The following is a 24,926-nucleotide window of genomic DNA, read 5'->3' as shown; positions in this document are numbered from 1 at the left end:
ATGCAGAATCTATATCTTTTCAGAGCTGGAAGTAGGTTGATCATATAATTCATTATCTGATCTGAACCCATCTAAGAGAAAAGAGGTTCTATTAGTATTTGAACTGTAAAACAGATGTAAATTAGGATTGTTTTGGGCAAACCTGGAAACCCCAGCAAGAAGGGAAATTTGAAATTTTCTTCCTATTGTTACCTCCTTTCACTTAGAAGCTACAAATTCTCTTTCTTTACTTGGAATGAAAACGTGGGCATTAGCTGTCAAAATTGGGGTACCACGAAATCATTAGAAACGCAGAATATCAGGCTACCTCCTACACCCACTGAATCAGAATCTACATTTTAACAAGATTCCCACGTGATCAATAATGCACATTAAAATTTGAGAAAAACCTCTAGACTTTAATCCTACAGTAAATTTTTCTTTTTAACAATGTGGTGGAATGTGTGTGTGTGTGTGTGTGTGTGTGTGCGCGCGCATATACACTCAACCTAAGTTTAACGAAGCAACACTTATCATTATATTATTGGAGAAAAATGTAATCAGGGCTCGCTAACTGAATTTCAGGGTCCACTCCTGAATCTCAACTTGTAGTTTGAAAATGCAGCTATAAAGCACCTAGAACAACCCAGAGAAGGTTACCAGGAGGGAGGAGATGCTTCGTGGGGTGCTATGGAAAGTGCAGACACTTTCCATGTTGGTAGTTTGTGAAATGCATGCACTTAGTCACTCCTGAGTAAATACTTGGACCAGAGGAACTCCTGGGTGATGTGGGAGGGCGGTGAGGGGCAGCTGAAAGTTTGCCAAAGTCCTCGCAGGGGCCGGTCTTGGGGACATGATTGGCAGCTAGGAGAGAGCCAAGGCTGGATGCCGAGGAGAGGGAGAAGGCTCTCTGGCGGCTAGAGGTCCTGCCCAGCTGTTGGCGAGGAGTTTCCTGTTTCCCCCGCCCAGCGCCCGGGTAAAGTTGTGAGTCACTCGCGCGCACCGACCGACGACACCCCCGCGCGCGCACACGCTCGGGGCAGGAGCCGGCCTCCTGCGCAGCTCGCCTCGGCCGCCGGGGGCCTCCGCCGGCCTCCAGGCGCCCTCCTCGCTGGCGAGCGGGCACCACATCTGGCCGGCACATCTGTCCGGCCCGCCCGGAGCGGGGGTCCAGAGAGGGCGCGGCGCGGAGGCGCAGCCAGGGGTCTGGGAAGGCTCTGTCCGCTGCGCTCTGGGCTCGGTCTATGACGAGCAGCCGGGTCTGCCATGGGTCGGGGGCTGCTCAGGGGCCTGTGGCCGCTGCACATCGTCCTGTGGACGCGCATCGCCAGCACGATCCCACCGCACGTTCAGAAGTCGGGTGAGTGGCCCCCAGCCTGGGCTGGGCGAGGCGCCTGGGTTCTCTTGGGCTTCTCAGCCCTTCGCTGCGCTTGACAGTCGGCCCCGGGATCCCGGGACTCCGGCCGAAACCGGGAAAGTTTGTCTGGGCGGCACCCAAGCAGCCTGTGGCTGCAGGCATGTGGGGGTTTTACTTGAAAAAGAGAAGAAAAGTTCAATTGCAAGGGGGCGCAAGGCATGTCTGGCCCCCTTTGTGCGAGCAGGAAAGGCGTTTTGTTGGCCGCGATCGAAGCGAGCCCTCACCCCCGGAAAGGGAAGTTTGAGAAGTTGGTTATCTGCAGGCGGCCGGGGAGCAGCGGCCCGGGGCAGCAGCCTCTCAGGCCGCCAAAGCAGCTGCACACCTGGGCCCTCTGTGGCCGAAGGCGATGCTGCGTGCACACCCAGCTCTTCCGGAGACACTCCTTCAAATGGCCACTTAATCAGTCCTTAGCTCCTGGAAATGGCCACGCTATCCACCCCAGGCCGGTTTCTTGGCCCTGAATTATTCAATACAAGATTCAAGAAAAGAGATTTCCAATTTGTTAATTTGTCTGGGGTTGCCTGGGTGGATAACGGGGCAGTGGAGATAGTAAGGTAGAAAATAAGTTCTAGGCTCTGGAGAGATGGTCGTCTGGAGCAAGAGAGCCCTGCCTTCAGAGAGTTGAAGGTTTTCTGCAGCTATTATTTGAGGGAAGGACAATGGTTAAAATCCAAGAGATGTTTATAAGGAAAATGCACGAATTAAGTTCTTTAAGACTTGTTATGCGAATTGCAGAACCTATGAAACGTCGAAGTAGATATTTTGCTGCTGTGATTCCTATATCTCGGTATGTGCAGCTGAGGTCTGGCAAAGTATTCCCCTTTCTAAGTCTCAGTTTCCTCATCTGTAAAATGGCATGGTGGAGATTTGGATGATTTTACATACCTTTCACCTTGTAACATTTTACACCCTCTCCCCCTCTTGCAACGTGGAGATGTCCTGTGTAGATTTTGGGTGAAATGCAGAGGGTTCTGTTCTCCACTATTGCAAGAAAGAACAAATCCTAACACAAATTTGAGTTCTGTAGTTCAATAAAATCTGTGTTTCTTTCTTAACTGTTTTCCTACATTGCAGTAACAGAAGGTGTAGCTGCCTCTGATTTTACTCCAGACTCTCAAAAACAGTTACATTATGTTAATAAATATAAACATGGCACCCTTAATTTTCTGTGCACATTAAACTTAAGTTTCGGATCAGGAAAGAAAGAAATTAGCAGGCCCTGATTTTGTTAGTGAAGTTTTATTTACATGGATAAAATTTATGATTTGAAAATTCCAGACTCAATAGTCCATGAGTTGGTTTCATTTTATCTATACACGCACTTTTAAACAATCTGCTTTTTAAAAGCCTAGTGGTTTTTACTTGGCTTTCAAGTTTTATTAAGCCAACAGCTTTCATATTTTTATGACATTAAAGTTTCAAAATATTTGAACTAAAGAATCATTGTGAATTTGTCTTCATTCCATTGGAATTAAATTTTCAAAGTTGATTAAAGTTTGAAGATAGCTACAATACTGATGAGAAATGTAATCACACTTACATTTTAATTTTTTATGTAAATAGATAGCTTCGGGTCTTTCTAACATAATTGGCAAAGTGTGAAAACATTCTTTTGCAATACCTTATTGCAAGATAAGATATAAGGGGATGAGATTACTTACTACCTCCTACTCAATCATTTTTTAAATATAGTAGCTTCACATGTGGGCAAAGAATTTCATTTTAAGAAAAAAATCTAAAAAATGTGTTTTTAAACTTTCAAAAAAAATTTGTTTTTAAATTTTTGACTTAGTACATTCATTCTTCCTACATGCTCAAAAATAAGAAAGGACTATTTTGGGAAAAAAAATTGTTCAAAAACTGAAGATCTGAAAAATGAGACTTCTACTTTTCAGACACCTAAGAAAAGTTCTTGTTGGGGACTAAACAATGTCATAGAAGGTTGATGTTCCTAGTTCCTAAAACCAGCCTTAACAGTATACTTATATTTTTCAGTGTCAGAGACTAAAGATCATTAGCCCTAGAATGTGATCTTTGGTCCACTTGCCCCATTCACCCCCAGAAAGCTCATATTCACCTCTAGGCCACTTCCTTTAATAACATTTTATTTTTATCAAGTTATACAAAATACTAACCACATTTTGAATTCATTATCTTCTCTCTCTCTCTCTCTCTCTCTCTCTCTCTCTCTCTCTCTCTTAACCCAGGGGTGCTTTACCCCAGAGCTATATCTCTGATCCTTTATTTTTTAATAATTATTTTGAGACAAGGTCTCCCTAAGCTGCCTAGGCTGGCCTTGAACTTGTGATCTTCCCACCTCAGCCTCCTGAGTCACTGGTTTTACAGCCTTGTGCCACTACACCTGGCCATTACCTTCTCTTTTGACTTAGCCTTTCATGGTGACCATTCCTTACCATTATCTGTATATTCAACCTGTTACATGTTTTGTTGATGACTTTTCATTCATCAACATGACTTTTTACATTTTTGTTTAGGTTTAGTTTTTAACTCTATTTTTCTAATCAATAATGACATCAGTGACATTGTAAAAAGTGGCTATTTCTTATTCTTCCTTCTCAACAATACTTATTGAGTATTTCCTTCTGCCAGGTAGGGAGCTCAGATCTGGAGACTCCATCCTGAATGTATAAGACAAGCCTGGTCTTTGTCCTCACTGAGTTGATGGCAGTGTGTTCCAAGCAAAGAAAGGGGTATATATTTTAACCCTGTGTACATGGAAACATTGATGTAAACTGTCCTTATATTTTCTTGGTCTTGTTTTCAAAAGCCCATTTTTGTTCTTGTTGTTGTTAAATGTGCTAAGCTAATGTTTATGTGGATTATTTCCTTTTCAGTACCTCTGACTGTATTTTTGAATTGATTTATTCTCACTCTTTTTTTCCCCTTTTTTTAGTCTCTATAGATAAACAATTGGGGCACCCATGATCTCTGTTCTGTAGCCAGTATAGTGAACCCAATGTGTCCACTTAGTCTTTTCTTTGGGGATAGTCTGGAGGTAGAATACTGTAGGGTACAAGCCATGATATCAAGCCATCTTGAATTCCAAAGCCACCTCCCATTCATTGACTGTGTAGCCTGTCTCAGTCTCTGTAATTTCTAGCTCTCATATCTGTAAAATGGGGATATAAAGGTGAGGATTAAATAAAATAAAGTTTTCAAGTGCTTAACATAGTGTGCAACCTAGTAGGTGCCCAATAAATACCTGATTTGCTTATTATTAACTCCTTCATCAGGCTGAATGAAGACCTCAGAGACCTGGGTTCCCTGTTGTATCTGTGTCTCCACATCCCACCAAGGACTACATTTTTCCAATGCAGTTTAGGCTGCTGTGTCTTTATCAAGCTGTTACTCTTTCTGGAACGCCTGCTACCTGGCTAATTTTCTCTCAGTTGTCAAGACTCAACTTGTGTTGTCTTTTAAGGAAACCTGCTTTGAATGCCCCAGGTTGAGCTAAGTGCCCCTTCCTGTGTACACACTCTCTCTCTTTCAGCTGAAAACAGTAGCAAGTGAAATTATATCTTTATGGAACGCCCTTTCCATTAGACCTTTCAGCAAGGAGTGGGTCTCACTGTCTCAGGGTCTCCCCCAGAGCTGGCACATCATGTAGCATCTGGAAAGTGCATCCTGCAGGATGTCATGCAATTTGGGTCGTGCATTTACCAAACCAACCAGTTACTGTTTATTGGCTATTTGGTCTACCGCAAAATCTTTCAATAAGAATAGTTTTAACTCTGATCAATTAGAACAGCAGTTTGGCTGTTTTTATACTAAGTAATTGGACCTTGTATTCTGATATAATATGGGAAAAGATATTTCAGCTTCTAACAAACATGATGAAAAGCTACTAGAAATTTCCATCTAACCCTTCAGATTCTAAATTTTAAATTAGTGTATGGCATTCAAAGCCATTGCAAAAAAAATTTTTAAAGTTTTCATCAACCAAATAATACTGACTTTCATCAACCAAATAATACTGATTTTTTTTATCTAGAAGATTGTCATAAAGGAGACTTTTGCTAAAAATGTAGGCTGAATCTCAAATTTAGTTTTTAAGTTTCTTTTTTCATCATGTGTTGTTTTGGTTCATAAGCAGTGAAGCAGAGTTGGTCTAAGAGAAATGTGGTCCTGTCGTAGCCACTGAACATCTTGAATATTACTTAGGTCAGATGCAAACCACTAAGATACTTTTAAAATAGGGTGCAGGGAAATATACTTCCTGGCTGCAGCTTGGTATTATTTAGCCAAGTTCCTCATAAAAACATAACTCTACCACCTTGTTAGCTTCTGCCCTCCAGGTCCATATGTACAACTTCAGCAGATTTAAATTATGATTTTCAGTGCAAATGTCTTGGCAGATAGGTATTAGCAGCAAACATGCTCACCATGTATTTTGTACTCTCTCCTTTCCTTGCAATATCTTGATCTCCAGGTACGTGTTGCTTCTAAAGGAAGCAAGATAATGGTTATCATGCTTCTTTGCACAACATGTCAGAGGGTTTGGAATGCTGTGTGGGCAAATGGACTCAGTTCAGGGAGGAGGTAGGGAGAAGAGAGCCTGGAAGAACTAACCTTCGAGAAGTTACCCTGAACCACCCACTTGTCCTTACTTAATGTGATTCCCATGAAGAAACAAAAGATGTTTCATTATCTTTATTTCTTAAATGGAAAGATGGAGCCTGCTCAAGTTTACCTGTGGTGTGTGTATTTGTGTGTGAGTGTTCATTCTAAGCCTGTCCTATTTAGGTTCTTTTCACTGTGTGTGTGTGTGTGTGTGTGTGTGTGTGTGGTGTATTGGGAGGGGTAAAGGAGGGATACAGAGGTGCAGTGTCTGAGGAAAGAGGAAAAACTTGCTATCTAATATCATCAGATGATATTAATGGATTTGCTGTGCTTGCGTCATCTCCCTCTTCCTACTGGCTTAGTCTGATAATTGCTTCACATGGGCCAGAGCCACTGTGGATGACCTAGGCCTTGACCATTACAGCAGTTGACAGACACCACTTTCATAAGATATATATTGTAAACCTTGAGCATGTGGGACCATCCTTTGTTCACAGAGCTCAAACAACTGCTGGCCAGGGCAAGAAGTGCAGATTTTGATCGAACATAATGAAGAATATTTTGACTTCCGAGGTCCAGCTAATTTGAAGCCTTGTAGATTGAGTCTTCTTCTCAGCTATTCCATCAGAGTTGCTTCTGCCTTTCACTGATCGTGATCAGCGTTTTAGGCCTTGGCATCCAGTGTGGAACAAATGTCCCCTTGGATGTTCTCAACTTGGAATTTTCTCCAAGTATTTTCAGCTCTACAACTAAAATATAGGCCTAGGATACAGGCAAAAGAAGCATCTCTCCTGGGTTTCAGTGGGCATCTGCTCATATTCACTGCTCAGACCTAGGCCATGGCATGGACACACTCCTGGGTCTCCTAATTATACATTCTTCCTATTTTAGACCTTATTTTGGGCTCTGGAAACCCTGGAAATTCCCTTTCCTAAGCTTGCATCTACTAGGACCCTTTGAGTCCATTTTCCTGAAGGTCTTCAAGGCCATTTGTTGTATATCTTTTGCCTAAGGGAGTGGCCAAGGGGCAGGTTGTGTGTGTGTGTGTGTGTGTGTGTGTGTGTGTGTGTGTGAGATAGAGAGGGAAAAAGGAAGGGAGGGAGAGGGAAAGAGAGAAAGAGACTGTTAGTGTTTTGCGTTTCTCTCTCCATGAATGTATATATTTTGGACAACATTGTCCAAACATATACATTCATGGAGAGAGAAACGCAAAACACTAACATTGTCCAAACATATACATTCATGGAGAGAGAAACGCAAAACACTAACAGGCTCGGGTCCAGGCCACCCCACACTACCCATTTATTTATTAATTTCTTTAATATTTATTATTTTTTTTAGTTGGTTGGACACAATATCTTTATTTTATTTTTATGTGGTGCTGAGGATCGAACCCAGGGCCTCGCACATGCTAGGCGAGCGCTCTACCACTGAGCCACAACCCCAGCCCATGCACCACCCATTTATGAGATGGGAGTTTGAGTACTGCAGGAATTCTAAAGGTGAATCTGGTCTTTTGAAATGTTGCAAGGATAGATTTGTCAGCTGAGGTAAAAGGATAAAACCTATTTCATTGAGCAATTTGTTAGCTCGATTTGTAACTTTAGATATTTTGATCTATGGTTTGGGCCTGTGTTTGTACTCTTACCCTGGGCCTTCCAGTTTTAGGGATGGATTTACATTAGCAATATTCCTTTACAGAAGTACTAGGTAAAAACTGGCTTTATTAATTAATTATATCAAATGTTCCCTGGAGTAGAGAGCATGCTTGTTAATGAAAACGCTGTGAGTTTATACACCATTGTGTTGTGTTTCCTTTGCAAAATTCAGGTTTTTATAGTTAGTGTTTTCTTGAAGGGAACTGTACATACCTCTCTATCCATTTGACTTGTTCTGAGCAGTTTCACTTATACATATTTGAGGTTTTCCAGTGTCTTAGTTTCATTTCCTCTATGTATTGAGACCATTAGGACAAGGTAGAGCTTATCTGAATTTTTTCTATTGTTATAAATATTTTATTTGAGCAAACAATGGCTTTGTCAAGCCTTAAAAAAAAAAAAACAGGAATATTAGGGCTAAAAAGCCTTCCTGTGCTATAAAAGGCACAAGACTGTCAAAACTATGCACTTTAGAGAACTGCACATTTGGCTGAACAAACACAAATGCCTTTGAAGGAACATGGGGTTTAGGTGCACATTTTCAGCATAGGCCACAGCAGTTCTTTATCTGTTGAAGTTGTCAGTCATCACAAAGGATTCATTGACTTTGGGGTGAAATTTGCTGCTGCTATGTAGACTACTGCCTATAATTCCAGAACTCTGCAAACATTATCTACATAGAGAAACAGAGTCAGCATTATCCCCTGTGTAGTTTTACTCAAGAGTTTTCATGGACAAGTTTCCCAGAAATGGCAGGAGCTATCACTTATTCAGATCTTGCTACTTACTGCCTGGATCATGCTAAACACTTCATGTCTATTATTTAACCTTCTAAACAACCCTACAAGGGAGGTTTTATAATGCTCATTATAAGTCAGAGATTAAGGAATTTGCCTACAGCTACCCAGTTGGCAGATGATTTTGCTGGGGTTGGAACCAAGATAGTTTAGTCTGGGTATCTGAACTTTCGATTGCTGTGCTACACTGAGATGAGGCTGCCTCACTTGACACAAACCACTTGTCCCTTAATGCAGCCTGTTGGAAGGTTCCAGAAGTTAAGAGAAATAATGACAATGTCCAAAATTTGTCTAATGCTTTACACTTTTTATGTGTTATTATATTAAATTTCCTGAGTGAAATAAAATTAATGTTTAGTTCATATACCAGGTAGTCAAACATCAGGACTGACTTTGACTTCAAGGGGACCATGAAAAAATACATATTTAGTGATGATTCTTTGCTGAATCAAGGAATAGTTAAGCTATCATGGAGTTTAGGTATTCTGAATAAAACAGGCATTTTATTTGGAAGGATTGGGTGAATTTAAGGATGCATCAAATATGTTGGGGATATATATGGTGGGCCCAGGTGGACCTACTATGAAATGTGTGGAACCTAACTTTCAAGGCTCCTCGCTGGTGTAAGCCCATCTCCTGACCTTGGGAGAGGCCCTGGCAGTATGGTTAGCAAGTTGTCATCAAGTTAGTCAACAGCTACGAAAACTTGAAATGCCCTAAACCCTACAGTTTATATATAAAAAAACTGGTGGAAGTTTCCCCAAATTTGGAGGCAATCCAAAAAATGTACATGACATAAACGATGATGAGTTATGAAGCAGAAAGAAACTTGTTCAAATTTTTCAAGAATTGGGCTGGGGATGTGGCTCAAGCGGTAGCGCGCTCGCCTGGCATGCGTGCGGCCCAGGTTCGATCCTCAGCACCACATACCAACAAAGATGTTGTGTCCGCCGAAAACTGAAAAATAAGTATTAAAAAAATTAAAAAAAAATTTTTTTCAAGAATAAATTACACATTTTGATCAACAGTTCTAGAGAAAAGACTGAATTATTTTTCTGTTCTTTCAGTAGAGAATATTGCAAATTCAGTTGGAGAAGTGAACAAAAAGAATGCAAATAAAAAAAAATAAATGTAGAAAAGATATTTCAGAGGTGTGTCCAGTAGCTGATTGATTAAAAATATCTGTTTCCTATTATATTTTGTATTTGAGGATTTTTAAAATTTATAATTTGTGTGATGCCATTTAATTCTAAATAATATTTACTTTAAAACCCACATTTCTATGATTAATTTGTGTTATTCTTAAACCGTGCCCCCTGAAATTTACAAACTTCAGCTTCCTCAAGACCCAAATCTGTGACTAATGCTAGGGTTCTCTGTTGTCTTAGAAAATAAATTTTAAAATGCCCCCTCTCCTTTCCCCAGTTGCAAATAGAGACTGAAGTCTGCGTTGTTATATCACCAAACCAGAACTTTACTTTGCTGCAGGTTTAGCTAAACCCATCATCATTTTCCTACTTTGGAGTCCAGGGCCAAGTTGAAAAGAAGTTGCAGATATGTAATTATCACAAAAACTTGATCTTGAATGGAAGGTGACCCAGAGCTGACCCTTAGTTTACGATCACAAAAACTCCACCTAGGAGACAAAAAGTGACCCAAGCACAGTGCACTAGGAATCAAGGTGCCCCAATGAACAGGTGGCAGTTTGGTCTCATGGGGTCTTACTTTCCTTCTATGTGCAGTGACAAGAATTGGACAAGATGAGGAGGGTAGAGAGGGGACATGGGAGCAGTAAAAGTGGTGGAATGAGACAGACATCATTACTCTAGGTACATGTATGACTACACATATGGTGCGACACTAAATTGTGCACAGCCATGGAAATGTAAAGTTGTAGTACATGTATGAAGACACGAGTTGGTGTCAACATACTTTATATACAAACAGAGATGAAAAATTGCGCTGTATATGTGTAATAAGAATTGTAATGCATTCCACTGTCATTTATTTTTTAAGTCAATAAAAAAATGTAAAGTTGTGCTGCAGTTGTGTACAATGAATCAAAGTGCATTCTGCTATCATATATACCTAATTAAAGTAAATGCATAAATTTAAAAAAAAAAGAACTGGACTAAAGGAAATTTCTCCTTTTTTTTCTGTTCCAAAATATTTAATTCTTCATGTTGTTAGAGAAATCATTGAAGTTGACCTAGCAAACATTTATATAATTCTTAACTAATCAAAATAGAAAACTATGAAAAGACAGAGCAGGTCCAAACTGACAAATACCACCAAACATTGACTTGGAGTTTTGTTAAAGATGGCTACTATTAAGAAAAAGAAAAAGAAACCATAGTTATTTTGAAATTTTCCTCCTGCAGGTGTGTTAGTGTACATCCTGACTAAATAGCATGTTTACTTCGGTGTAGAATTCACTCCTTTTGGCTAAAGGAAAGGCTGGCTTGGTTTGGGTGGTAATACCATTTCTCTTGTTAATTATGGTGTTTTCATTCCTCTTTTCCTCTAAATCTGTAAAAATGTCTGCAAAGGTTTTTTCTTAAGGTAGAAAATCATACAATGGTTTGCCATGCTTAGGAAAAGAAGTAAAACCCCCAAGAGATTCTATGTTTTGAGGGAAAGAAGAAAAAGTTGTCTGGATAAAATTAGCGCTTTGTTGCCTTTCAAAGATTTCTCCAACACTTTTCTTAAAATATTCTTAGAAGAGACAGAATTTGCTACAGATTGGCAGTTTTCAGACTGTTGTTTTTAGGCAAGGGAGGAGCTGTTGAGGACCATAATTGCGTTTCTGTATAGTTTGCAGATACTTGTTAGCACAGAATAGGAATCTTTTTTTCTTTTTTTTTGGTACTGAGTATTGAACCCCAGGGCACTTGACACTGAGCTACATCCTCAGCCCTTTTTATTTTTTATTTTGAGTCAGGGTCTTGCTAAGTTGCTTAGGGACTCGCTAAGTTGCTTAGGGACTCGCTAAGTTGCTCAGCCTGGCTTTCAACTGTGATCCTCCTGCCTCAGCCTTCTGAGAAGTTGAGATTATAGGCATGAGCCACTGTGCTGGGCAGTGTTTTGAGTAACTATCTTATTGCTACATATCATGTTGATATTTTATTCTCTAAAATATGTAATATTGGGCTGAGGAGGAAACATCTGATATAATTTTCCCTTCAAATAAGTAGAAAGGAAAAACAATCCAATCCATACATATGTAGTATTTAATATTTTAGAATCCCTTAAGTTATATTGTTATAAACTAGTTGCTAACAATATTAACTCATCCTGGACATTCTGACTCTTATAATTTTTGTTACTAGAATAGATTTCTTTTGTAATAATTTCTATTGCTTCTCTCATCACCTGCTTATTTCTTCTGATGAGCAAATCTTTTCCTTTGCTGGGCTCCAGTTTTCCATCACCTCCAGCTGTGGACTTGTTTGTTCTACTTTCTCAATCTTTCAGCGGCCTACCTCATCTCTGAACATTCACATTGCATGAGCTGTAACTGACATTGGGACTCACATCTTGAGCTAAAGTTTGCTGACCCTGAAGATGATGGGTTTCTGTCTCCTCCTGATAACACCACCCGAAGGTGTCCCAATAACTTGCAGTTTCTAAGGATCCAGCAGCATCAGCATCACTGAGAATTAACAGAAATGAAAATTCTCAGGCTCTTCCCCAGACCTTCAGCATCAGAATCAGCATCTTATAAGGTCCCCAGGTGATGCCGTTCATGTGTAAGAATCTCTATTCTCATACAATTAAAAAAACCTCTTCCCAGGAGGAGTCAACTTTTCTGTAATGATTTTAGTGGATCCCATCAGGATTCTGCCCAGCAGGAAAGAAGAGGAATATTCCATCTCAGGCTTGGGAGACTGAGGCAGGAGAATTTCGAGTTCAAAGCCAGCCTCAGCTATTTGGTGAGACCCTAAGCAACTCAGCGAGACCCTGTCTCTAAGTAAAAATATAAAAAGGGCTGGGGATGTAGCTCAGTGGTTAAGTCCTCCCTGAGTTCAATCCCTTGTACACGCCCCCCCCCCCAAAAAAAATGAGGATTCCAGGGAGAGTTATTGCAACTTGGTTTTATGAGACTCTTTGGACTCTTCCTAAGTTTCAAGGCCTGTTTAATTATATGTAACCAATACACACAGGTTAGCAGACCAGAGAGTGTGCACAGGTGGCATGTGAATTAACCCTGTTGGATTTTGACCAGTTTGTTTTCCCCAAGCATCTTTCATGGGTCTTTCATCCTTTGAATGTCCATATCTTGATCATGAACTATAGAACTGAAGGATCTGTTTCTCTGTGTGAGTCGCAACATTAATCCCCATTTTTACCACATTAGATTTTTGATCACAGACTGCTTTGACACATATGAGCCTTAATTCATTCTGAAGCTACTCTTCTGTGGCATTTCTTGAAATATGTCGCACTGCTCCAAACAAGGCATGTACTCAATAATTTAGTGAACTAATGACAAGTTTTTCAAAAATTTCTTCTCCTCTTCAATCCCTTTTAAACCTCCTCTTTTGTTTTGAGAAACTTACTTGGCTAAAGTTCAGTAAAGACTCACTACAATTTTCTTGACTCTGTCCACATTTTTCTTGAACAAATCTGAGAGTGCCAGTGCAGGCTTTTTCATTGATTGGCTTCTGTATTTTACTCAGCAGAAGACAGTTTTTGTGCTTTGATGACATTTGCCTTCTAAAATTATGAGTCTTTGTCCGTTCTAATGACTTTAACATGGTGGCTGCAATAACCATATCTCATAATTTCAGATTTTTCCAAATAATTTTATTTCTGACTTTCTTTTAACCTTTGACTTTTGAACTATACTTGGGAGAAGAAGGAGGAGTGGGGAGCAGGAGGAAGAAGGGAAGAAGGAAAAAAAGAAAGAATAAAACCAGAAAAACTTTCTGTTGCAATCCATATCTTATGTTGCTTCTGATTGCATCTAAAGTTATTTATCAGATTAGCAGAGTAATTTTTAAGTCTTAATACCAAGAATCTCTTAATCAGATGTTTACTCACAACAGAAACCTAGTTACATGAACTACATAACCATTTGGTTTCATTTTTCTCTTGAACTGTGCTTCCACAATGCAAACCTAAACTCTTATTTTGTGTCATCTGTAAGAATCTTTTAATTGGTTTCTGCCCACGGCACCCTTTGTCCTTTTCTTCATCAATACACATATATTGTCACCAAACATCCTTCTGAATAGGTGGTCCCTGCTAGAGAGCCTTCCAGGAATCCTTTCCATGAATCCTAGGATATTTGCATAGTTGACCTTCCTCATTGAGGTCAGAGGCTGCCTCGGTGTCCCTGCTCCTGAAACAGTGCCTTGCACACAGATGGGACACAATTTGATGATTGCATGTATGGATAAGGCCAAGTCTCTCCCACTCTCCCCTTTGCATTTCCCACTCCTTGGTTCCTCTTGAACAAAGTTTTTTCATGCATCATTTTTTATTTCCAATTTCCTAGCTATGACTATCCCTTCCACTTTTTCATTCCTTCCATTGTTACTATTCCTCCAAATTTTCTCAGTCTTCATGTGCCCTGCAATAGCTTCACTCTTTGAAATCATGCTTGGCCTGAATGTTACTCCCATTGGGTCTCCCTTTAGTATCTCACTTCAATCTCCTTCTTTTTCCTCCTCACAGCCTCTCTCACAGTCTCACTCATATGGCCAGTTCACCAAACTGCCAGTGGTTGTGTGTGTGTATGCACACATACATGCACACACACACGTGCACATGCATGTGTGTATGTGTGGATTCCCTTGTTAGAATAAAAACTCTCAGAGGGGGAGACTTCTTCAGATTCTGCCCTAGTGCACATACTCGGTAAATGCATTTGTTTATATATTGTGTTCATTACTGTTTGGAATTCATTGCTTTTAAAGGCAAGGAGAGCTGCTTGTGGATCCAACACTGGGGGGTGGAACTTTTCCTTTTTTTTAGACTGCTTACCTCCTCCCTACAAGCGGGGACGCCAGTGGCTTTGTTGCTTATAGCCACACACAGCACTGACAGAACCATAGACAGTGGGGAGTCGTGAATCATGTGCTTCATGTAAATTGCTCTTAGCAATGAAAGTTTGCTCTGTCTGCAGTCTTGAGTTTCAGTGAATTTGGGGGTGCTGCAGTGTGTGGGTGTTCAGAGCTCTTGTTGTTCCACACATCTCAGGCTGCCTTTGATTCATTTATTTTCCTGGTGTAAACTGTTTGTAGAGAGCTCAACACATTATGACTATAGAGGCCAGGAAAAAGTCATAAAGAAAATCATACCATCTGACTCAGGGCAATTATTTGCTACTCCTCCCTTTTCTTCTTATGAAGCAGGTCATCTCCTGTCATTGGGATTGGGGAGGAGGGGTGGCTGAAGGAGTCTTGAGGCTGAGGAGAGGGCCTGGTGACATTTTTATATCTGTCTGAGGGCAGGTATCCCCTGTTGCAAAGGTGACCCATGGTTGCAGTGTTTGGAAAGCCCTGTTAAAATAATACATGCTAAGGACCCTTAACCATAAAGCCTTCCTTAAATGGAGGCTTAATGGGGTGAGTCTCCAAGGAGGGTCTTGAAGGCCTTCAGTCTCCATTCTCTACCTGCAAAGCCATCCTGAGTGAACTCAGTCTAGGCACCAGGAATCCCTTGTTTCCTGTGCAAACACAGCTTTCCAGATAGGTCTCCCACTTCCCTTCCAGCCAGACCACCACCTGTGGAGCCCCTCCTCTATGAGAATTCTAGAGCTACCACTGACTGCATAATGATGCCTCAACTGGCCGTGCCCAACCTGTTTGATCAAAGGGGAAAAGGAGATGAATTAAGAGTTGGAGTATTCTTAGGTCCTCATAATCTATGGGAATGGTTAAAACAAAATTCTTCCAATAGGACATGCCACTGCTTAGTTCTCAAAACTGCTGAAAACATTTATCTCTCAAGATTTTAATGATGATGTTGGTAAAGATGTTTGGGGCAACAGTGTAATCACTTATGTTAATTCAGCACTTTACAAAGCATGTTTGCAAACTCAAGAGTGTTGCCTGCTATCAGTATATTAATGAGATGCCTGGGGTACCTTGGGGGACATTGAGAGAATACAGTTTCTTACTAGTTCAGTGTTAACTTCTTGAATAGCTGTTACAATTCACTTTAACCCCTCCTGAGCCAAACCCGTTGGCCCTACCACTCCTAAGTTATAACTCCTTTTATATAAAAACAACTTGACTAGGTATTACATGCCTAAGTTGTGTTCTGCCAATCCAAACCATTTTGTTCTCCCCTGTATCTTTCTTTAGACATTCATCTTTAAGAAGTTCTGGGAAAGGAAGTGAAAAAACAATACTTGACCTCTGATACAATGTGCTGTTTTGATTATGATCAGTACTTTGATAGAATTTATCTTCAAGAGCGTCTCTGGAATGAGTCCTGAAAAGCTTGGGAAAGTTTGATTGATCCGGCGTCACCTCTCTTAAATTCTCTTCCTTGCTACTCGACAAGACCATGTAGGCCAACTTGGTTTTCCTGCTTTTTAAACTGAAGCATCTTGAAGTTATAAAAAAACGAAAGAATCAAGAGTGATCAGGTGGTGACTGTTTTGGTTGAAAGCAGCCCCTGAAACCCCAATTTTCCTGGAGGGGAAATTATCAGAGGTGACCAGGGATGCAGTTGGTCTTAACTTAAGTGAACCGTTTTGCCCTCAGCCTTCTTTGGTACATCTATCCTGGGACCACACAACATGTCTTTCTTGGTTAAAATAGCTTTTAAATATATATTAAAGCAAAAAATCATGAAGATAAATATTTGTCTACTTGTCCAAACAGATTAAAAAAAAATAGTGCCAGGAAAACCAAAAAGAGAAGTAATTTGAATAACTGGACTGTCATTGAGGCTTATGGAAAATGAGTACCAGTGAGTGGGAAAAGTATAGCCTGATAAGTTTGAAGAAAACGTATTAGTGGTGTCTGGTTATAATAATCTTTTCATAATTCCTTTCATGCATAGAGCATTTTATTGTTTGCAAAACAGTTCCACTTGCATGTCGTATTTAATCTTGGAAACAACCTTCTGAACTGGGGATAATTATCCCATTTTGCAGATGTGGAATTGGAGGCCCAGAAACATGAAACCATCTGTCTAAGCTGTGGTGGGACCCCTCATCCACTGAAACATTGTAACGTATCTTGAATTTCTTTCCCTTATTTTATCATTTTTAGTCATTGTGCTCCCTCATTGCTTAAAGTGTAAGCATTAAGTCTAAAATAAAAATCTGAGGTCTTAGCGGGGTGTCATGGTGCATACCTGTAATCACAGCAGCTCAGGAGACTGAGGCAAGAGGATCACGAGTTCAAAGCCAGCCTCAGCAGTGGTGAGGTGCTAAGCTACTCAGTGAGACCCTGTCTCTAAATAAAATATGAAATGGGGCTGAGGATATGGCTCAGTGACTGAATGCCATTGTTTTCCTATTTTTGATCCAATGCCTCGTTCTTGTTTTGAAAATTAGAAGCCATATTTAGGACTGGAGAGTCTCCTTTTTCCAAGTCCCACTGCTTTGAGGGTTTTGTCCATGGTCTTTCTGGAGTTCAAACTGTGTAATGAGTCATTTTTCTTTTTCTCTTTTCTTGTGGGGAACAGCTTCTCTTTGAAACACCATGAGGTCTGCCTTCTTAAGGGTTCTATCACATTGTCAGTGGGCAAATGTTGTCATCTATAAAAAGGCTGTGCTAGCTGCTACAGGACTGTGGTTTGGCCCTTCCCCAGGGATTCAAGGTGCTTGGCATAATCAGGAATATGGGCATCTTTACGTAGGAAGGGCGCTTCCCCATGTGGACACAGATCCAATATTAACTGTGGCTTCCTTTCCTAGAACTTTTTCAAACATGAATGTCTGAATAAAGATATAGAGAAGAACAAAATTGTTTTAGTGGCAGAACACAAGTAACATAAGCATCTGATAATTCATCAAATTGTTTTTCTATAAAAGAGAACATATCTTAAGGAACAACAAAAGCCAACCTGTACCACTAGGACGGTTCCTAGGGACGTGGTAGAAAGAATGTCCTTGATGGGCAGAGCCTGCACTAGCAGGCATAGCAAGCCACTTCTAACTGCTGCTTGCCTACATCTTGCTCTCTATAAATGTTATTTCTCCAAGGGCATAAAAGAGAAGTTGAGTCATGATGTTGTTTTATGTAATTTTGGTTAGCGTGTTGAATAATTAGCTCCCACTCTATGGCATGGGCTTCTTTCACCTCTTTTCCTCCAAGTGTTCATCAGGATGATCTTTGCAGTGGGGTTTGTAGGGACTGAGTATCATTGTGATCCTTCCTCTTTGGTGGAGATTTTCCCCCAAGGATGGCTTCCTTAAACAAGGACTTGATTCGCACCCATACACTATACGTGGCAAAGTTTTCTCAAATTGTAATAGATTTCAATGTTACTTTCTTAGGTATTGGAATCCGTGTCTTATGTGGAATATCTCTTTCATGTAATACTTAAAAATTATAATTGTTATTTCACACTGATTCCTGGTAGGGGAGATGTTGTTGTACCAAGAAAATGCTCAAATTTTTGAACATTTCTGAAATATAGATAGTGGTTTTTTTTTGTGTGTGTGTGTGTGTGTGTGTAATGGGATGTATGTTTAATGGGCTGAAAATGACATAGAGGTAGCAAAACAAATTAAATTGCTGGATTATGTTAACTTCAGATTTATCACATTTGTGTTGTACCTATGTAGCATTGTGGTTTTCTGAAGGAAAAATTCTGCACAACTATTACCTCTGATCTAAGGAATCATTAGCCTTTCTCATTTCTCTGCTGGATTATGGGTGGGGAAGTGGATACCTTTTCCCACATTGTCCTCCTGAACTCACTATTTATGTTGATTGGTGGGGTCAAAACACTTTAGATATTTCTTGGGAAACCAGCCCCTCCAATCTTTCAAACAGATCTTTCTAACGTAAGCCTATTGTCTCCTGGGTAATTGTCAAAGGATTTCCACCCTTGAAAGAGATGGGAACTTGTACAATATGTACTTAAAAATTAAACCAAAAAATGATCTTCCAGGAAGAATTTACACAATGACAAGTAAATTGTCCTGGAGCTAATTGTATTTTATGATTCCTACTTCATCCCCAAAGTGTAGTTAGAGTTTGAGTCATATGAGAAGATTCTTTGGGTGGGGCTTGACCATGCCTGCTTATGTTTCTAATAAGGCTCTATCATAATACAACTTGCAGCGTCCTTTGCAGCCAGCTGAAGGCTGAGTTGAAAAGCATCACTTGTTGGTCATCCACCTCTTACCCTCTGTAAACTACTGGGCTTTTTTATTGCATTCTCCACTCTTGTAGAGTAAGGCCTTTCCTGAACTCTATTTTTTCAATACTGGCTGCACATTAGAATCATCTGAGAAGTTTAAAAACAATTCCAATGCCTGAATCAAACCCCCAGAAATTCTAATCTATTGCCCTGGGGTAGACCCCTGGCAACTTTATTGTCATAAAAGAACCCCAGATGATTCTGATGTGGAAACCAGGTTGCAAATCACTGATCTGATCTAACCCAGATTCGTTACAGATGAAGAATTTTAGTCAGGAGGTCAAGATACTTACTTGATGTACTGTATTGGAGAAATACCACTCACTGAATCAAAACTCCTGTCTGTTGATGTTAAATCCAGTATAACAAAAAAATGAGCAAAATTTTAGAGTTGAGCAATGGAAACTTACCCTCAAAATGGTGTAGAGTCCAATCTAATACCTTAAAATTAAGATAGTTAAAAACCAACACTGGAAAAGTTTAGGTTGGAGGTGGGTGGGTAGGACAGCTTTTGAAAGGAGGAAACAGTCATCTTGGGTCTGAAAGCCTGGGTTCAAGGGCTGCGCTGTCCACTTGCTAGCCCCAGGGTCATTCTTTCTCTCTTGCTTCAAGGACATAGCAGAAGCAGGCAAGTGCCTGGCAGGGATTCGTGCCCATCATCTGTGCAGAGGCCATCCTCCAGGTCCATCAGCCATGCCCAGCACAGGCCGTCAGTATGTGAACTGCTTTGGACCACCCATCTTGGACAGGGTCAGACATCCTTGCAGAGAACATTCTCAGAGTCCCACCCCTATCATGTAAGCCTTATGGCAAAGGCAATGAACTCCTTTCAGGGTCTTGGCAGGCCACCTGGGGGATGATGATTTTCTTGACCTTCTGGTCCATCTGGGGAATCTAGTGGTAGGAGTGGGGAAGATAGAAGGAGTTAATAGGTCAAAAGGCTTTGATACAAAGGATTGTTCTGCAGGAAGTACTCAGGTTATGAGCACCTTACATGCCAGGCCATATATAGTTTAGTTGAAATCTGAGTCACTGGTAAATTGTAATTAGGGAAATGATGACACAAAACATTGTAAGGTGAAGAGTTTGCAGTGTAAAGGTAGGAAATCCCTTTTTTCTTTTCCCCAATGTCTCAGTAATTAGCAGAAGGCAGAGGAGCCTGTCAGTGCCTCCCTGTTCATCTGGTTAGCTCCTGAGTGTTCCATCACCAGCAGCACTTCATGATGATTCTAAAGCAATGCTTCCTTCATTGAACCTGAACAGATGTAGGTGCGAGGTCTGAGAACTCCCAGAGCTTTCAGTCTCTCTCAAAGTATCCTTAGTTTCCATTCAGTCTTCCTGCAGATGCCCTGGACAAGACAAACCAAGGAAACAAAGACATCAATTGCAGAGAGCACGTTCTTTGTCCTGGACTCACTCAGATATATTCCTGACAGGTCCCCTTGTCAAGTATCACAAAGCTATACATGAAAGCTGGGCACGGTGCCACAAGCCTGTAATCCCAGTGGCTCTGGAGGCTGAGGCAGGAGGATCATAAGTTCAAAGCCAGCCTCAGTAAAAGTGAGGCACTAAACAACTCAGTGAGACCCTGTCTCTAAATAAAATACAAAATGGGGCTGCGGATGTGGCTTAGTGGTCGAGTGCTCCTGAGTTTAATCCTCAGTACCAAAAAAAAAAAAAAAAGACAAAACTTTGCCTCCACTATGGCATTCTGAAGAACATCGCATTTCCATTGGTTCCCCTCTAGGGAACACATTTTATTACATCGAATGCCATTTTAATGAGCTCAAAACTGGGATTGATGGGGGTAATTGGACAACACGTGAAACCCTGCTCAGAATTTGCCAGAGTGGAGAAGGCTGCCAATAGCCCAGAGACTCAGCATTTAGGGAGCTTTTACTTTATAATTCCCATGACAAAATCAGGACAAAGGATGTAGTCATGTTAGGGAGCAGCACTGCTCAATATAGTTTTCTGCAGTAAACAAAATATCTTCTCTCTCTATTGTGGCAACCATTAGTCCTATATAGCTTGAAATGTGGCATGCATAACTAAGGATGTGAATTTTATATATTACTGTATTCAGGTAACTTGAACTTCAATAGCCCATGTGGCCAATGGCTACCATGATGGCCAAGTTAGTTGTGGAGTGTCCTTAAAATTCTCATTTGTCTCAAGTCTTGAAGAGGTACATTCAGGTAATTTCTTGGCACTTAAAATCATAGTGGGACACCTTGAATTATTTGTACCTCTCCAGTCCTATGCTCTGAAATTATAGGCTGTTTCTGTTCCTGGAAACTTGATAGTTTAATGTTTGTGCAAATGTGCTTTAATAAATAATACACTCTAATTATAATATATAGGCATCATTTTTTGTTTCTTTTTTCTTTTTTTTATATTTTTATTGGTGCATTCTAGTTGTACATAATAATGGGATTCATTGTTACATATTGGTACATGCACACATGTATGTTTTTGATGACTGTATCTGTGTGGGTTTGTCTGTGTCTTGTATTCTGTACCATTGGTCTATGTGTCTGTTTTTATGCTAGTACCATTCAGTTTTTGTTACTCTAGCTCTGTAGTAGAATTTGAAGTCAGTTACTATGATGCCTCCAGCATTGCCTTTTTGGCTTAGATTGGTCTTGGCTACTCCAGGTCGTTCATTCTTCCAAATGAATTTTAGGACTTTTTTTTTTCTGGTTCTGTGAAGACTGTCATGATTTTGATGGAGATTACATTGAATTTGTATATTGCATTTTGTAGCATGGCCATTCTTTAAAAAATATTTTTTATTTGTAGATGGACACGATTCCTTTATTTTATTTATTTATTTTTATATGGTGTTGAGGATTGAACCCAGTGCCTCACACGTGCTAGGCCAGTGCTCTACCACTGAGCCACGACCCCAGCCCCAGCATGGCCATTTTAACAACATGAATTCTGCCTATTTATGACAATGGCTGTCTTTCCATCTTCTTTTATATTCTTCAATGCAGTATAGTTTTCAAAGTAGAGGTCTTTTATCTCCTTGGTTAGATTAATTCCTAGGTTTCTTTCTTTCGTTTTGAGGTAACCATGAATGGGATTGTTTTCCTGATTTGTTCCAGCAGGTTCACTATTGATGTATAAGAAAGCTATTGATTTTTGTATGTTGATTATATAACCTTCAACTTTGCTGAATTTGTTTATTAGGTCTAGGAGTCTTTTGGTAGAGCATTTTGGAGCTCTTAAATACAGGATCACATCATCTGCAAACAGTCATAATTTGACTCCTTGCTTTCCTAACCTTTTTCTTCCTTTTGTTTCCTTCTTGAGTCTAGGCCTCTTCTATCATCTATATTTCTAGTTTTCATCTTATTTAAGGGCTGTGAAATAGTATTGTCTCGTGGGAGCAAAGTATGTTTAAGGTCTATGCAGGAGGAGTGGTAGGGATTATGAGCAGTTCAAACTGCCCTTGGATACAGGAGGGAAAAGGAAGTTAAAGCGGCAGGTAGGAGTCTGCACTGAGCCGACTTGCCCTGGAGGAATGCTTTTAATTGGATTTAGCTTTCATCAGCACAGGCCAGCAGAAGTACTTTTCCCCAGGGCTTTGGGATTTTCCCCTGCGAATAAATTCTCCCCACCATTGGTCACCTCTCTGCTATGTTCTCCAAAATCTCACCCCTTTTTGGCATTCTGTGACTCAAATTCTCCAAAAACCTTGAGGGGGGGGGGGAAGAAGCCAATGTTTTTTTCTAAAATATTAATTTCCTTGCTCTAGGCTTCTGTCAGCTTTGACTGGAAACTTAATCTGCATGCCTCAGCGCTGCATGATGTTTCAGCCATTGAAATGGGGCTTAATGGGAATTACTTGATACCTTGGGAGTCGGACAAGCCTTACTTTTTTTAAAAAACAGTCTTTTATCCTAGGCCCAGGGATTTGCATTTTGAGAGGTTATGCCAGCTGACTTGAGCCCTTGCCGGGTTTTAACTTGTTGCAAACCTAGTTTGGTCCATTTCTTTCATTTCCAGAACCTTCTGCTACTGCTACTCATTACCCTTTCACCATAGAAGTCTAGTCCTTGTCCCTAATTTTCTGTTCTTACCGCAGCAGTGATACTTGAGATGACCATCATTTAATAATAGACACATTCCTTAAAAAGCTGGGATGGAATTTATTAGGAACAGCTTTCAAACATCTCCTTCTAGATCCCTTGAGTTCTTCCTTTTCAGACCTCCCTGGTGTGAGGATCCCAAATCCATGTGGATTTCCTTTGATCAGAATCATCCTATGGAACTTGTCTATGGTGATGAAAACACGTCCCTTCTTCTTAGTGACTTGTGACTATCAGCACTTGGAATGGCTGGTGCAACTTGGAACTGACGATGTGATTTTACTCAACCTAATTTAAATAAAAATCCAAAAAGCTGTGTGTGCTCAGAGCTATTGTGCAGTTCCAGATTGTGCCCTTGACTTAAGGACAGTGTGACTTGGAAGAGGCATTTTTCAGTTGGCAACGCTAGGGCCCTCCACTTTTCATGAGCCTGCTCCTCCCAGGAAAGAAACTCTTTGACTTCTAAACTTGTTTCCTTTTACAACTAATTTTGACTAATGTAAACCTTGAACGACTTATCTTTTTAAAATGATTTATACCCTCAGAATTGGATTGCACATGTCTTTTTTTTTTTCCTATTTTCCTTATTCCTTGACCAGTAACTGCAGATACACATTTTTATAAATAAAAGGAATTTATCAAAAAAAAAAAAAGCAGCTTTTTCCAGGGACTTAAGAAAGTGCTACAAAACTTGGTTTCAGAGGACTCAAGAGAGAGAGCTATCAATAAGTGCTTTTTGAGTAGCAGCCAGTGTACTTCATGGTGACCAGTGTTTGAGATCCATGGAGTACAACAGTGAACAGACAGGATTTGACTAATTTGTCAGAGGATAGGTACAGGATGAAGAGCAGAGAGAGTGAGGGTAGGTACGTGTTTGTAATTTTAGAAAGGGTTTTCAAGAAAGGCCTCTTTGATAAGGCTATGTTTGAGCAGAGATTGGAATCAAGGCAGAGGATAACCAAAACACATCTCTGGGGCCAGAAGATTGTACTTGGAGGCAGCATCAAGTTGTAGAACCAGTGGGCTTGACATCTCTTCCCTCTCTCCCTCCCACTCCCCTAGGGCTTCTCATCTTTGATTGTATGAGTCACCTTTACAGACACATATTTTTACACTGTACTACCCAGGAACCCCAATCAGCCTGCAACCTCACTGGTGTGTTGATAAGATTAGACCAAGATGAGATACTGGGAAACAAAGTCGAAATAGACTGTCTCAGTTACCTGCAGTCATGCAGCATGCTCCCCATTTCAGCTCTCCAGAAGGAAGTAGGTTTCTTGAATAAGATTATTTGAGTAGGGATGCCAAAGTTAGGTGCATATCATGGCTCACTCGAAAAGTCAATCTTCAGAAGTAGAAAGCCCTGGAACTTGGCCTCCCGCCCAAAGGCACTTCAAGGCATTTAAAAATTTAGGTTGGTTACTCCCTCCTTATCTCTAGAAGTAAATGCTAATTCAGTAGCAACCCATGGCCACTTCCCATAGATGGGAGGAGCCAACTTTGTGCTCCAGCAATGTGTCAGGACAATACACCTTGGAGATTTTGCATGTGGTTCTCATTTTCCATGCTAAAATCACAACTGGCCTCTATCTTGACTCTTCACAGCCTCTGACAACTTCCTGTGTAAATGCTTTTCCTAACCAACTGCTGTCATCTGAAGGTGTCCCCTCCCAAATTCACATAGAAACTTGATCTATATTGTGGGAATTTTAAGAAGTGGGGTCTTTGATGACATAATAATGGATTCCTCCCATTTTATGGGACTGGAGTTAACTAGCTTAGGCCTGTTTGCCCTTCTGCCTTTTGTCATATGAGGCCTTAGTCCCCTTCAGGACACATAGCAACATGCTATCATCTTGGAAGGTGGGAACAGGTCTCTCAACAGATATCAGACCTACTAGTGGCTGGATATTGAACTTGACAGCCTATAGAACTGTGAAAAACAGAGTTCTGTTCTTTATAAATTACCCAGTCTCCGGTATTCTGTTATAGCAGCACAAAAGGACTTAAGTCACCAATGTTAGTGGAATTGTTTGGACGGGGGTGGGGGTTGTGGGGGAGG

The 24,926-nt window shown here is 40.5% G+C and overlaps 1 protein-coding gene across 2 annotated transcripts in view; it reads left to right on the top strand.

Annotated features, from left to right (window-relative positions):
* Positions 1-920: 920 nt before the first annotated feature.
* Tgfbr2 (transforming growth factor beta receptor 2) overlaps positions 921-24,926 on the top strand; it is an 85,095-nt gene continuing 61,089 nt past the window's right edge. Inside the window, exons 1-2 of one of the 2 annotated variants that reach the window (XM_015489548.2) lie at positions 972-1,339; positions 16,546-16,620. In XM_015489548.2, coding sequence (XP_015345034.1) covers positions 1,246-1,339; positions 16,546-16,620 — 169 coding nt within the window. In that variant the 5' untranslated portion in view covers positions 972-1,245. Of the gene's footprint in view, positions 1,340-16,545; positions 16,621-24,926 lie in introns of both variants that reach the window. The other variant, XM_015489549.2, reaches the window with a different exon arrangement.

The sequence above is a fragment of the Marmota marmota genome, unplaced genomic scaffold, assembly GCF_001458135.2.
Source record: "Marmota marmota marmota unplaced genomic scaffold, marMar, whole genome shotgun sequence".
Classification (NCBI taxonomy): Eukaryota; Metazoa; Chordata; class Mammalia; order Rodentia; family Sciuridae; genus Marmota; species Marmota marmota.
The sequence above is the reverse complement of the archived record's forward strand: the minus strand, read 5'-3'. Positions and strand labels throughout refer to the sequence as shown.